This window comes from Chanodichthys erythropterus, chromosome 7, assembly GCF_024489055.1.
Source record: "Chanodichthys erythropterus isolate Z2021 chromosome 7, ASM2448905v1, whole genome shotgun sequence".
Classification (NCBI taxonomy): Eukaryota; Metazoa; Chordata; class Actinopteri; order Cypriniformes; family Xenocyprididae; genus Chanodichthys; species Chanodichthys erythropterus.
The window spans coordinates 19,852,212-19,866,012 of NC_090227.1; the positions used below are offsets into that span (position 1 = coordinate 19,852,212).

General features: G+C 36.3%; 1 protein-coding gene across 1 annotated transcript; it reads right to left on the reverse strand.

Annotated features, from left to right (window-relative positions):
* Nucleotides 1–4,625: 4,625 nt before the first annotated feature.
* Nucleotides 4,626–8,741, reverse strand: LOC137022655 (extracellular calcium-sensing receptor-like). Its single transcript, XM_067389086.1, has 6 exons — nucleotides 8,533–8,741; nucleotides 8,061–8,349; nucleotides 7,198–7,953; nucleotides 6,869–7,096; nucleotides 5,672–5,795; nucleotides 4,626–5,530 (listed from the first exon to the last, which is right to left on the reverse strand). Exons 1-6 carry the CDS (start codon nucleotides 8,739–8,741, stop codon nucleotides 4,626–4,628), a joined length of 2,511 nt encoding a protein of 836 aa, XP_067245187.1.
* Nucleotides 8,742–13,801: the final 5,060 nt, after the last annotated feature.

Sequence of the window (13,801 nt, forward strand, 5' to 3'; positions counted from 1 at the left end):
CCTTAGACTTATGTTACATCTTTTTAAAAAAAAAGGTCTAGGGCACCTTTAAAAATCAAGAATGATTCATTCTCAAATCTGGCATTGCTAGCATCTGAAAACAACAACAACAACATGATTGTCAAAATCTGCATAGTCAGACAAGGACTTAATTGGCTATATTTTACTTTGTCACGCCAGTATAGCAACACCCCTTGGTAGTTGCAATCAGACACACACACACACACACACACACACACATATATATATTTATTTATTTATTTTTTTTCTCTGTACCAAGAGGCTAGTCTTAGCCACACCTATTAACCAGCTGTCTTTGATTCATTAATCACCATTTGTTTAATGCTGCGTTCACGTCACCTCGTATTTACCGGAATCTTGAGATAACAAAATGAATGAATCTACAGTGGTCAGGTGGTACAGCAGCCACGTGGTACATGTGGGAGCTTTCAGAAAACTCCCAGCTTACAAGCTGTAATTACGAGCTCTACGAGGACGTGAACACTTTTTACAAGCTATAATCTTTTAACTACAGGAATTACGAGGCCGCGTGAATGCACCTTAAGAATACCTGTTTGAGCAATTGATGTGTGTCTTGAAGAAGGCTGTGTTGCCGAAACGTGTAGATCTACTTTTATCTTGTTTTAATGATTTAAACCCAGTTTATCAAAGGCTTTTTACTTACCACATGAGTGCCTTGGAAGTATTTCGTCTGCATAATTTGATGTTTACCTCTATTACATCCAGTGAGCACCAGTTGCTATATCAAGATACCCGTGTAGCACTCTCTGCTTCTGTTTTTTATAAGAGTAATTTGTGTGTCTGATTGGTCCAAATGCTACAGCTCATTTGACTCATTCTAGCAAACAGGACTTCCAACATGTTACACATACCTATCAGTCAATAGGTAGATGCTAATGGTGATAAGCTAATGTTAAATCATGCTAAGAACATTCTAAGAACTCTATAAAACTCCATAGTAACCATCTGTGACAACTACCAACTGCCTAGCAACATCATAGCAACCACCCAGAACACATTAGCAACTACCTAGCAACTCTCTAGCAACCATTCAATATATAATATATTCATGTACTTTACTCTAACAATATCTCTGAAAAAAAAAAAAAAAAAAAATAACACCCAGACTATATCATTAGAAAAGTATAAAAGTGTTTAAGACTGAGCACAGCAGTGTGTAAATGAATCAAACAAAATCGGAATGTATGAACCAAGTGTGTCCCATATAGTGTCAACGTTAAGTTTTTTTTTTTTTTTTTTTTATTTATGTACAGTTGTGAATGAAGTGTTTCATTTTGCAAAATAACAGAGGTGTTATGCTACTAGTGTGTGTGGATCTGTGAATTGTGTGTAGTGTGACAAAATGAACCTTGTTGTTAAAACTGTGATTAAGCAATTGTAAAAAACTGTAAGCCACACCCTAGCAACTATTTAGAGCACACTAGCAACTGATTCTATAGACTTATATATTTTTAAAAGGCCTAGAAGGATAATTTGCAACACAGTGTCATAGAAAAATCACACCCTATAAGGGTGACCTCAGATGACCATTACCTGTGAAGAGATGGCGCCAGCTCCTGCGAGGACTTCAGGAGACGCAATCATCTAGATCAACATTCACATTGCACAATCTCTATATCCTAATTTATTGTTAATGTAATTCATTTTCCAGGAGCTCATTACTTCTACCTTCAGTTAAACTGCTAACAGTGATTGTAATTACCTAAAGTATATTATTTGCTAACTACATTCTTTAAATTGTAATGTTGACATCCATTTTCTGTAAAGCTGCTTTGAAATGATATGTATCGTGAAAAGCGCTATACAAATTTAAGGTTTTTTAAGACCTGAAGAAATAAAAATTAATACTAGCATAGCCTATACATTATGGCTGTTTCCAATCAAATGAAATCATTATCAACAAAATCCATCTTTGTAATACAGATGTGACACAGAATTAGAAGTGACATATATTTACACAGCATTTACAATTTGTTTACATAAATTTCATTTCATATTTAAATATTTAAATAAATTTTTCTAATTTTAACTTTTTATTGTCCCTTAAATATGAAACTAAACTAAACTGCCAGTAGTAGTCTTAATGGGGCTTTGTTCTGCTGTTCATAATTTTGAAATTTTCGTTGACGAAATAAAGAAAAAAACAAACAATACTAACAATACTGTGTCTAAAATGTAACTCACATTGTTCATTTAACAAGTTGAAGGAACATTGCATTTGTGCTTATTTTGGGAAAACGGCACTTTTGCTCGTGTGATATTGTAAAACAATTTCATCTTATAATATGATATAATGACAAAAATTGTTGGAGCAAAAAATGCCTGTGTATCTTGAATTTACTTTGGTAAAGTTGGTTTTATATTCGCACATTCGGACATCCATATTCAATAGCCTTGTTAATCAAACTACATTGGACATTCAGCGGACATTCACAAGTAAATATGCCATTGAAACAATACTTGCCTATTTTGATCGTTGTGACAATCGTTGGTTTTCAATATCATGTCGCTGCTTAAAATCCACAAACATTAATTTATTGCACATTTATTGGAAAGTCTGAATTTATCAGAAGTCCGAATGTGCGAATAAAAAAAAACAACTTTACCGAAGTCTTGAATTTTGAGGGCAAATAACTGCATGCATATCTACATCACGCTGAATAAGACAAATAAAGAAAATGCGGTACTTAAAATAATCACCCTTTATTTATATACATGAACACAGAAAATTGCCTTTAACAGGTTAATATAACATTTCCCATTCCATGACTAGTAAAATAATCGCAACTTACTCTCTGTAAAATGGAGTAATTTGCAGGGTGATGGACACGGAGGTGGGTAAGAGGTTATCGCCAATACTGGTATAATCGTCACACCCTAAATTAACACGATATCGATATTTCATGCTTTGAATATCACAGTTATCGTCGGTATATTGCGACACCCCTACTAGTGAATAGCTATGTAACGGATGGGAGCAGGACAATGGAGTTGGAGAGCCACATGCAGGCTTTATTTACAGGAAGAGAATAGTCGTACAGGTACGTCAAACACTAGCAAACATTTACAGGAAGGCAAGGCAAAATAATAATCCAATACACAGGCGAAGGTCAAGGCAGGAAGCAAATGATTATAAATAAGGAATCAGTCCAGGGTCAAAACACAGGCGAGGCTAGGTAGAATACAAGGCAAAATCAAAACTGAGCAATGTGTGTGTGTGCAGCTTATAAAGGGTCACTGATAGGAAACAGGTGTGAATGCATGATTGGTTCCTAGATGGGGAATTGTGGGAAATATGATGAAAATAGAACACGGACCCACGGCACATGTTACAAGCTACATGCTAATAATGATTAGCTAAGTGCTAAAACATGATAGCAACATGCAGAATCATGACTAGCATTTTTTTTTTTTTTAACTTTATCTGAGTAAAACCTTCAAACATCAAGCTGTTCAAAGTTATTTTAAACTTTCAGACTGGCTTTGTCAAGCCAACATCAAAGTTTGTCTACAAACTTTAAAATCTAGTTATTATTTAATTTCATTTTAAATATTATGCTAAGATTTTTTTTATTTCAATTTAATTCCTGCAGAAATGCACAGTTTGCCATCATTCTGATTTGAAAGTGCTTTTATTAGTTTTGAAAGCAGTGTGTTAGCATTTGAAAAATGTGCTGCTAATATATAGTGTTTTGCAGATGGTGAAGTATGAATGACAAAAGTGTTCATGGATTTTGAAAAATGTGGTCATTGTATGCATTTTGCAATAAATTATTCATAGTTTTGTCCGCATACACTTTTGTTTCACTGAATGTGTGAAAAGTTTTGAAAATGTGGCTTCAGTATTGAACAATGCTTGTTAGCAATTGAAAGAAAAAACCAAAAAAAAAAAAAACAATGATTTTATGGTGCATTTGTGGTGTATTTTTATTTTTCACAGCACGTGTTTCCCAACAAATAAAATAATTATTGAATGATGGTTAAACGATTACTGAACTTGTATTAATTTTAAGATTTTATAGTGTAGTTTATATGTAATCTTGGTAACACTTTAGTATAGGGAACATGTATTCACTATTAATTACAACTTTTTCCTCAATAAACTCCTAATTTTGCTTATTAATAGTAAGTAAGTTAGTTGTTAAGATTAGGTATTGGGTAGGATTAAGAATGTAGAGTAAGGTCATGCAGAATAAGGCATTAATATGTGCTTAATAATCACTAATAAACAACCAATATTCTAGTAATATGCATGCTAAGAAGCAACTAGTTAAAAGACCCTAAAATAAAGTGTTACCATAATCTTTTGAAATGATCTGACACAAGAAGATACACAGAACAGAATAAAATGTTCTGTTCAAATGAATTAAATGAGCCAATTGCGTAGTACAACATTTATGTAAAATACTCTCAAATACCCATGAGATCACATTTGTTATTTAATAACTTATATAAATATGTGATGTTTAATGTGAAAGTTGGGTTGATTGTTAATCAGTTTGTTTGCTTTAACGTTGTTTATGTTACTGAATAAACACCAAAATGTGCAATGTTAATTATGTCAGTTTATTTCCTAATACAATCTATATGGAACCTTTTCCCATCAGATGTTGCTTTGTATTTTGTTCAGGCTTACACAGAATTATATAACATTTAGGTGCAAATATGCAGAATAGTAAACCAAAGCTTGAAGCTAAAATTGCAAATATCTCCACAGCTACAGTAAATTTCCCAGGAGGACTGACATAAGATGGGATAAATGTGATCCATACTGTACAGAATATGAGCATACTGAATGTGATGAATTTAGCTTCATTAAAGTTGTCAGGCAGCTTGCGAGCCAGAAAAGCCAGAATGAAGCACAAGAAAGCCAGTAGGCCAATATAACCTAGAACAGCCCAGAAACCTATAGTAGAACCCAGACTGCACTCAAGAACGATCTTTTCATTATAATATTTCAAATTTTTGTAGGGAAATGGAGGTGATTTTGATAGCCAAAGCACACAGATAAGAACTTGTATAAGTGTAAAGGCAAGAACACTTAGTCTTTGTTGAGGTGGCCCAAACCATTTCATGACATTACTTCCTGGAAGTGTGGCCTTGAAGGCCATTAACACCACTATTGTTTTCCCCAGAACACAGGAGATACAGAGGACAAAAGTGATCCCAAATGCTGTGTGACGCAACATACAGGACCACTCAGTGGGCCGACCAATGAAAGTAAGTGAACAGAGGAAACAAAGAATCAATGAGAAGAGCAGCAGGAAGCTCAGCTCTGAGTTGTTGGCTTTTACTATAGGGGTGTCCTTCTTTCTGTAAAAAAGGATGGCCATAAGCACAGTTAATCCTACTCCAAACAGTGAGAAAATGACTAGCACTATACCCATAACTTCAGTGAATGACAGAAACTCTACAGCCTTTAACACACATTTATTTTTCTCAGCATTAGACCAGTATTCCCCTGGACACTGCTTGCAGTTATTTGAATCTGAAAAGAAAGTATGATACTTGTAGTTAGAAACAAAATTTAATTTAACTAATTTAAACTGCACCCAGAAACTGCAATGCAAGAGGCGAAACACAAAAAGGAATGACTTTCTTTAAAATTGTTAAATGGGCTGACTATTACCTGTCTCGTTACTGATTTCTCCGTCTGCACATGGAATACAGTCATAACAGCAGACAGGTCTTCCTTTCTGTCCAGCCTTCCTAGTGCCTGGAGGACAGCTCTCACTGCACACAGACCTTGGCTTCTACATAGAAAAATACATTATTTTTAGTTAATTATTCGGACTATTTATACTCACTCCTAATATGTGTGCAGTAATTTCGATGGGTTGAATGCATATTCCAAGTTTGGGTTACCATACTTGGCATTCACATGTCACTTTCACTTACAATTGGAACAAAATCATTTGAGTGTTTTTACTAAAAATTAATCACCATTACTTTTATTTACATTTTTTTTTAACTGCTTAAACACGTTTTCAAAGTTTTGCCTTCTTTTTTCAAAACTTTACACACAAATCCAAGAATTGCACACACAAAATGCAAACTGCCTCACATCTCTTGAAAAATTAAGCACTGCATTCAAAATATCACAAACACATCTCAAAAGCAAACATTTGTCTTAACGTTGCAAACACTTTTGCCATAATATGCTATTTTTGGATATATCATACACACAGTTATTCAAAACCTAAAGCTCATGAGCTCCTATGTGCATTTCTATACAAGATTGAAAGTAACGGTAAACACAAAGGCAAGATTGAAACCAAACTTTTTTTTTTTTTTTACTGTAAGCATTTGTGGTTGTGAATACAGTATTACACAGTATGCAAGAAAAAAATACATCAACCATGTGTAGTTGGACAGAAACAATGGTTGTGTTTGAAAAAGGAAATCAAGATACTTCCTGTTAGATTTTTGTGTTACATAGAGAATTGCGTGTTGTGTTTTGCAAAAGTTTTTTATGAAATTGAAAACTGAGTTGAAGGCCGAGAATTAGTGTATAGTTTTGCAGATTTGGTGTGTGGTTCTGGTGTTTGAGTGTCAGGTTTCAGAAATTGTGTGACAAGTAAGAATTTTGTGTGTAGGCAGTTGAAAAAAATTGTAATACTGGCTCTGCACTGCCCTCTGCTGTTGCTTTTGACCATAGAGGAACCAAATGTTCTATCTTGTGAATAAAACAGGTGCAGATTTGTTTATTTTTAAATTTATTTTTTCTTACATTTATGCCATTTGTATAGGACAGTGCAAGCATTTTAACATTTTGTTCTTCCAGTTTCAAGAAACCCTTTAGGTCAAACATTTTATTGCCCTTTACCTCTAGCTGTCCTCCAGCCCAGATTATGTTTTCAGTGTTAAGCACAAAGCGCTGGTGAGGAGGAAGTGAGGCATCATAGTATCCCACTGGTTTAAATTCAATTGATCCATTTGAGTCCTGCTGCCAGTTCACAACTTCATATTGCGCTACTGCGGCACCAGAGCTATCAAACCACAAACGATCTCCCATCTTTACAGTGAAATTGACATTTTTCAGAGCCTCAACAACCTATTGAGAAAAAGGCATTTTAAGACATTTTCAAACAGAAATAGGGCTATCCTCTTACTCTTCCTTCCATTACCCTACCTCTTATGCTTTACTTATTTTACCTGTTGTGGTTGTATTGTCAGGCCTTTCTCACAACCTGCTTGTTCTTTGCACTTGAGTAGACTGTGTAGTGAATGAGCCACAGCATAAACTGCTTTGTAGACATTGCTTGAATATCTTTGTTCAGGCACATCTTCATTGTAGTTTTTCAGCGCAAGTAGATCCTGATATTTGTTACAACTTAATGCATATTGAGAGAAATTCCCCTCAGTCTGTGAGCATGGAAAAGCTGTTTCCCAGAATGCTTTTATAACATAATCTGCAAAACCTCCAATATCAATTTTTCGCACTGCAAACCCCAGTGACCCTCCTAGCACATGAAAACTGTTTGGAATGATCAAACTCTTTGCAGTTATCCATCCCTCCACTCCAATCATTTGGAGGTCTGTAATGTTCTGAATACTTAGCTGCTCGAGTAGATTGTACATTTCAGAACTGGTAAGAAATGCAACAATCACTTTTGCAGTGCCTTTTTTTATTATGTCTACCACGTTTTGGAGTTTTTCTGGCTCTGTTCGATAGAATTTCACAGAGTACTCCACACAAATTCCCTCTTCCTGGGCTGTATTCAAAAATATGGCCATTCCATTGTTTCCATAGTCATTGTCTGTGTTCACAGCTCCCACCCAAGTCCAACCAAAGTGCTTGACTATGTATGCTAGTGCTCTGCTCTGGTGGTAATCACTAGCAATAGTCCTGAAGAAGGAAGGATATTCTTTCCTATTACTGAGACATTCACATGTGGCTGAGGGACTTATCTGAAAAAAAAAGAAAAAAAAAACTGTGTGTGTGTGTGGGGGGGGGGGGGATGTTAAAAAGGGATTAGTATAATGATTGTCCAACTTTTGATGTAGTTGCTTCTTACCACTGGAATTTTAAAAGGTCCTGTAGTTCTGGACAGAATCACTGTGGCAGAAGACTCTGTTTCTCCTATGATAGCATGTATAGGAGACTGTCCATTGCATCTGTTTTCTGCTGTAAATTCTGGACCATTCATCAATGCTATAGTTGCACTCATAGAAGACAGTCTTGAACCACATGTATCATAAATTTGGTAGCCAATAGAAACATTTGGTAACAAACTTTCATTTCTGTTAATCTCCTCAATGGCGAAGATCATGGTTTGAGCCATTCGAAAATCTCTTAGACTCACACTGTGAAAACATGAAACCAGTTTGTTAAATACAGACCAAAACACACTTTATTTTTGTAAACTTTTTAAATTTCACTTGTAGTTCACACCTGAAACACATTAATATTCCAGATGATAAATTACATTACTGATATTACATATTTGCTGTAATGATTATATAACAATGGATTCCAAAGTAACAAACCTTGAGCATGATAGAAGCAGAGGTTTTTGTGTAAACTCAAATGAAGGTAATGACTCTATGCTGTGGACTGAAAAAAGTGCTCCAATAGTTACTTCTCCATCCTTGGATAACAGCGGATATTTGGGTTCTCCCATCATTCGGCAAAGAGGCTTTTCTGCCTTTGAATGACGTTGAAAAGTAAGCAAGAGTGTGTAAAGAAAGACAGACATTGCAAAGATTGAGCTCAACTGTGGACACATGCAACTGACTTGATAAAACGTTTGCACTTTTATAGGCATAATTAATATGGATGATTGATTCATAGGGCAGGACATGATTCAAGCAATGGTGGAATAGAGCCATACTAATGTGACAGAGTTAGATTTTATCCAAATGTAGTAAATACTAATATCCAAATATGAGTGTGTAATTTGTAGGTGGATATTAGACAAATAGCACAAATATGAACTTTGATTTTCAACATGTTGTTCCAAAAGACATTTGTTCATCTTTAAAACACAAATGAAGATATCTTCTGTCTTCTAAATAAAAAAAATAAATAAATAAAAAAAAAAAAAACATTTTGGTTATATAGAATTTTTTTTTCTTCATCTGAATGATATGAAACTTGGTAAAGGTTTTGCCACTTGTTATGAATACAAAATTAAATAAATAAATAAATAAATAAAATCAGAGACATGATTCGAAAAGGTTAAATTGTCATGGAAAAAAAGTCATTCTCCTTGCGGTCAAAAATGACTGCTTTGGAATTTAACAGAAAATATATTTCATTTAGTGGAAACATTTGGTACTGCGCCCAAACAAAATCTTACAGAAAGCTCATTTTTTGAGATATCAACCTCAAATTTGGAACACAACTTTAGACTTTAAAGAAAACACTTGGCAGATTATTGTGGAAGTTAAAAAAAAGATTCATTGTTATGAAAAATGCACGAAACACTCATTTCAATATTTATATGAAATACTTAGTATGAAATATATGAAATACTTATTATATGAAATTAGGGATGTCCCGATCACGTTTTTTTGCCCTTGAGTCCGAGTCTGAGTCATTTGATTTTGAGTATCTGCCGATACCGAGTCCCGATCCGATACTTAATAGCCTACATAAAAAAGAATAAAGAAGAGCGAAAAAACAGATCCAGGAACAGTGATTTTCAAATAGTAATCAAATATAAAATATCACTGCATATTTATCTTTTATAAAATAAATAAAGATTAATCATTAATGAAGTTACAAAAACTATTCAGTCAAGAGCAGTGAGTGATTTCTTTGTTATTTGTTGTTTGATTTAACATTAAATACAGGCAGCAGGAATAGTTGTTTTCCCATGCACGATCCAGTACATATAGCTACTGTTCCACATGCGCTGTCTTTTTCGACTGATATACGTTCACTTAAGACATAACCGACTATGTTTGCTAGGATACTCGCTAGGACGGGCATGTTGACATAAATTTTGTATTAATTTGTCCGCTGAAGCGCAAGACTTGAAAGAGAACTCAGTATATGCGCGCTGACTGGAATAAGCGTGTGCGCGCTTCGGATGAGCACACACAAATCTTCTCACAGCGTGCGCGAGTTCTCTTTCGCGTCTTGTTCTTGAAGGTTTAAATCAGCAAGGCTTAAATGAGTTAGTTTAAACACAGACAGCAACGTGTGCTGTTCAGGTCTCACCTGCGCTCGGGCGCTATCAACACCCGGGTGATGACGGCGTAAATGACTGGACATTAGAGCAGACGGCACTCGCAGTGAACAGTTTACAAAGAGTGACTGTTTTGTCCACGCTTTCTGATTATCGTTGTTGTAACGTTTTGCGCATCCATCGACTGAAACATACATTATCTGAACTCTGTCTGTTTTCCACGTTGCTATTTTAAACAAACCATATTAACCAATAGATGCGTCGTCATTCGAGATGGACCGCAGTGCAAGTGCGGTCTGTAAGTGGAGAACCGTATGGTTCATTTTTTTTACCGAGAACCGTTGCACCCCTAATACATATATATCCGAGTCTTGATCGGGAGGTAATGTCCGATTCCGATCGAGTCTGAAACCACATGATCGGGCCCGATTTCCGATCATGTGATCGGATCTGGACATCCCTATATGAAATACTTACCATGTACCCGTGGGTGGGGAACTCATGGGTGGGGTTTCGACATTACCATGGCCTGCTAAGGCTCCAGACCCGCTATGGCCATCCACAGCTCCTGACCCACCATGGCCAGCCGAGGCTCCAGTCCTGCCATGGCCTGCTAAGGCTCCTGACCCTCCATGGCCGTCCACGGCCTCTGACCCGCCATGGCCGCCCATGGCTTCTGACCCACCATGGCTGCCTGAACTCCAGGGCGCCCACCCCCCCTTCCCTGGGGTTAATGTCACAGTTCACTTCGTTCCCGGACTTTGTTGTGGAAATCCGTATACGTCTCGTCTCTGCATAGGCTTATTACTGTTACGTGTGGCTTTTGTAATCAATCAGCAATATTTAGTCGAGTGTCTTATTTGACAGTGATATTAAAATGGACAGTCATAGCAGGTTCCACAATTTGGCACTGATTTTATTATTCGATTTTTGGTCGTTTTGTTTTATTATATTTGTCAAATTGAAAGATGAAGTAGGCAGAATTTTCCCCCAAACCAGTTAAGTTTAAACCCTACCTCACAGCCTAGCTGATTTCATTGGTCAAGTCAATTATGCAGTCACATGTCAAGAAAAGTTGAAAGACTTCATGGATTCAGTTCACAGTTCAGAAAAATCATGGATGAAACCAACAAAGGGTATTTCTCTCTATCAGGATGTGATACCAAAACTATAATTGTAACATGTATAAGGCAGGACATTTTAATTTGAATCATCGGCTGGTAATGCAAGATTTGTGTGTGTGTGTGTTCTCTAGTTCTATCACACTGCAAAGAAAACGTCTCGGTTACAACTGTAACCTTAGTTCCCTGGGGCCTCATTTATAAAACTTTCTGTAGATTTCATCGTAAAAGTGTACTGTGGCGAGGGGGGCGTGGTTCAGCAAGGTCTGCAACTGGAGAGAGTGTCGGGAGACGCGTGGTAAGCGAGCGGGTTAAATGTAAATTACGAACACCTGTTTCTCATTCCAGTAATTGGCGCAGAGACAGGATAAAATGCCAGGAGAAGCAGGAGTGTGCGAGAGAGAGAGGGACTGCTGACTGAGACACAGAGCACGACAACAATACTGGAGAGAAGCCCGATTGTGGATTGTCTATACCGTTATGGAGTGAAGCCCTGTTGTGGATTGTTTATTTTCGTTGTTGTGCGGTGCACAGACTTTTGTTGGACATTTTTCATTTTACTAAATAAAGCTCAGTCAGCAGTCAAAAAGCTGACCCTTGTCCTCTTCCTTCCCCACGAACTTTGAACATTACTACATGTACGTACGCGAAAAAGCTAGATTCTGCGTACGCACAAGAAAAAAAACATGCGTACGCCAAATCCTGCGCACAAATCCCTTTATAAATCCCAGTCAGTGGAAGATTGCACGTGCGGCATCATTAATTTCCACGAGCCAAATAGTATTTTAATTGTTTTAAACAATTTGAATCAAATTTATGCAGTTTTGCTGATAAGGTGAACATATCTTTTAGGATGTTTATAGGCTATTTTTTGTGGAAACAGATAGGCTTACTTATTTATTGTGGTGTAATTCCGTGACTCAGCGTGTCACTGACAAAGTATTTTATAAAGGAAACATGCAAATCTTACCATTTTCCTCAAATTATATCCTTCAAATACAGTGGTAATTGTTTAAAGATCCTTCACACGACATCAACACCTCCGTGCAGCTGCTGTTGTACAGTAAGATATTACCATTGGATCTATTCAAACTGGACAACGGACCTTTTGACCACTGAATCCAGCACTGTCTTCTATAATATCGAAGTTAAGTGTGCATCACTGATCATCGTTCTCGCTAAAATATTTTGTCAAAACATCTGCAGTTTAGTTTAAAGAGGAATTATTGTGCGCCTATCACTCCTCGCTGTCATTAAAACAGCGCGTCACAGGAAAAGTGATTGAAAGTAGCACATCTACTGTCTAAATTCATATCATTTTGTTTAACTTCTGTGAAATTACTGCGTGTAACTGCGTGCTTATCGCCATCAGTGAAAGTGTAATAATAATATAAATGTGTATATCAAAAAAGTTTCCATGCGAGTTTAAATTAATTTGACTCATAAGTGATGGTTCTACCATATTTATGGCAGGGAGGCAGTTTAGCTGCCTTGACTAAATGTAGTATACACAAGACTCGATAATGATCTGAGATGTCGTCACTCTGTTGCAGAATTTCAACAGCATCAATATTGATTCCATGTGACAATATTAGATCTAAAGTATGATTACGACAATGAGTGGGACCTGACGCGTGTTGTCTAACACCAATAGAGTTTAGAATGTCTGCAAATGCCAATCCCAGTGAGCCTTTTTTACTATCTACATGGGTATTAAAATCACCAACAACAAGGACTTTATCTGCAGCTAGTACTAACTCCGATAGAAAATCAGCAAATTCTTTGATAAAGTCTGTATGGTGGCCTGGTGGCCTGTATACAGTAGCCAGCACAAATGTCAACTTACATAATGTTACGAAAAGGACCATCACTTTGAAAGAATTATATTTGAAAGACTTTTGACTAATACTGTAAATATTACTATAAATTACAGCAACACCTCCCCCTTTGCCTTTCTGACGAGGATTGTGTCGATATTCATAACCTTGAGGGCTAGACTCATTTAAAGTAATGTAATCGTCTGGTTTTAGCCAAGTTTCTGTCAAACACAGCACATATAGATTATTGTCTGGGATAATATAATTTATAATAAGTGATTTTGAAAAAAGGGATCTAATATTTAACAACCCAAGCTTTATCATTTGTTTATCATTATTATCTCTATTTTTTATTTGTTGAACATCAATTCAATTTTTACCATTAAATGGGTTTGGAAGTTTTTTTTTTTTACTAATTCGGGGTACAGACACAGTCTCTATGTGATAATATCTAGGTGTAAGTGTTTCTATGTGTTGGGAATTATCTGACTTCTGTAATACTAGAGAGAAGAGCAGCACATTCCCGAGAGAGATGAATACCATCTCTTTTCAACAGGTCAGGTCTGCCCCAAAAACTTTTTCAGATGAAACCTATATTATTTTGCAGACACCACTTAGACAGCCAGACATTGAGTGATGATAATCTGCTATCTCATCACTCCAACGAACAGGAAGGGGACTAGAG

Coding starts and splice junctions, on each gene's coding strand:
- LOC137022655 (XM_067389086.1), bottom strand. CDS start 8,741: ATGTCTGTCTTTCTTTACACACTCTTGCTTACTTTTCAACGTCATTCA. Junction 5,796..6,868: donor GGGCTGGAGGACAGCTAGAG/GTAAAGGGCAAT, acceptor TTTTCTATGTAG/AAGCCAAGGTCTGTGTGCAG. Junction 5,531..5,671: donor AGAAATCAGTAACGAGACAG/GTAATAGTCAGC, acceptor CTTTCTTTTCAG/ATTCAAATAACTGCAAGCAG.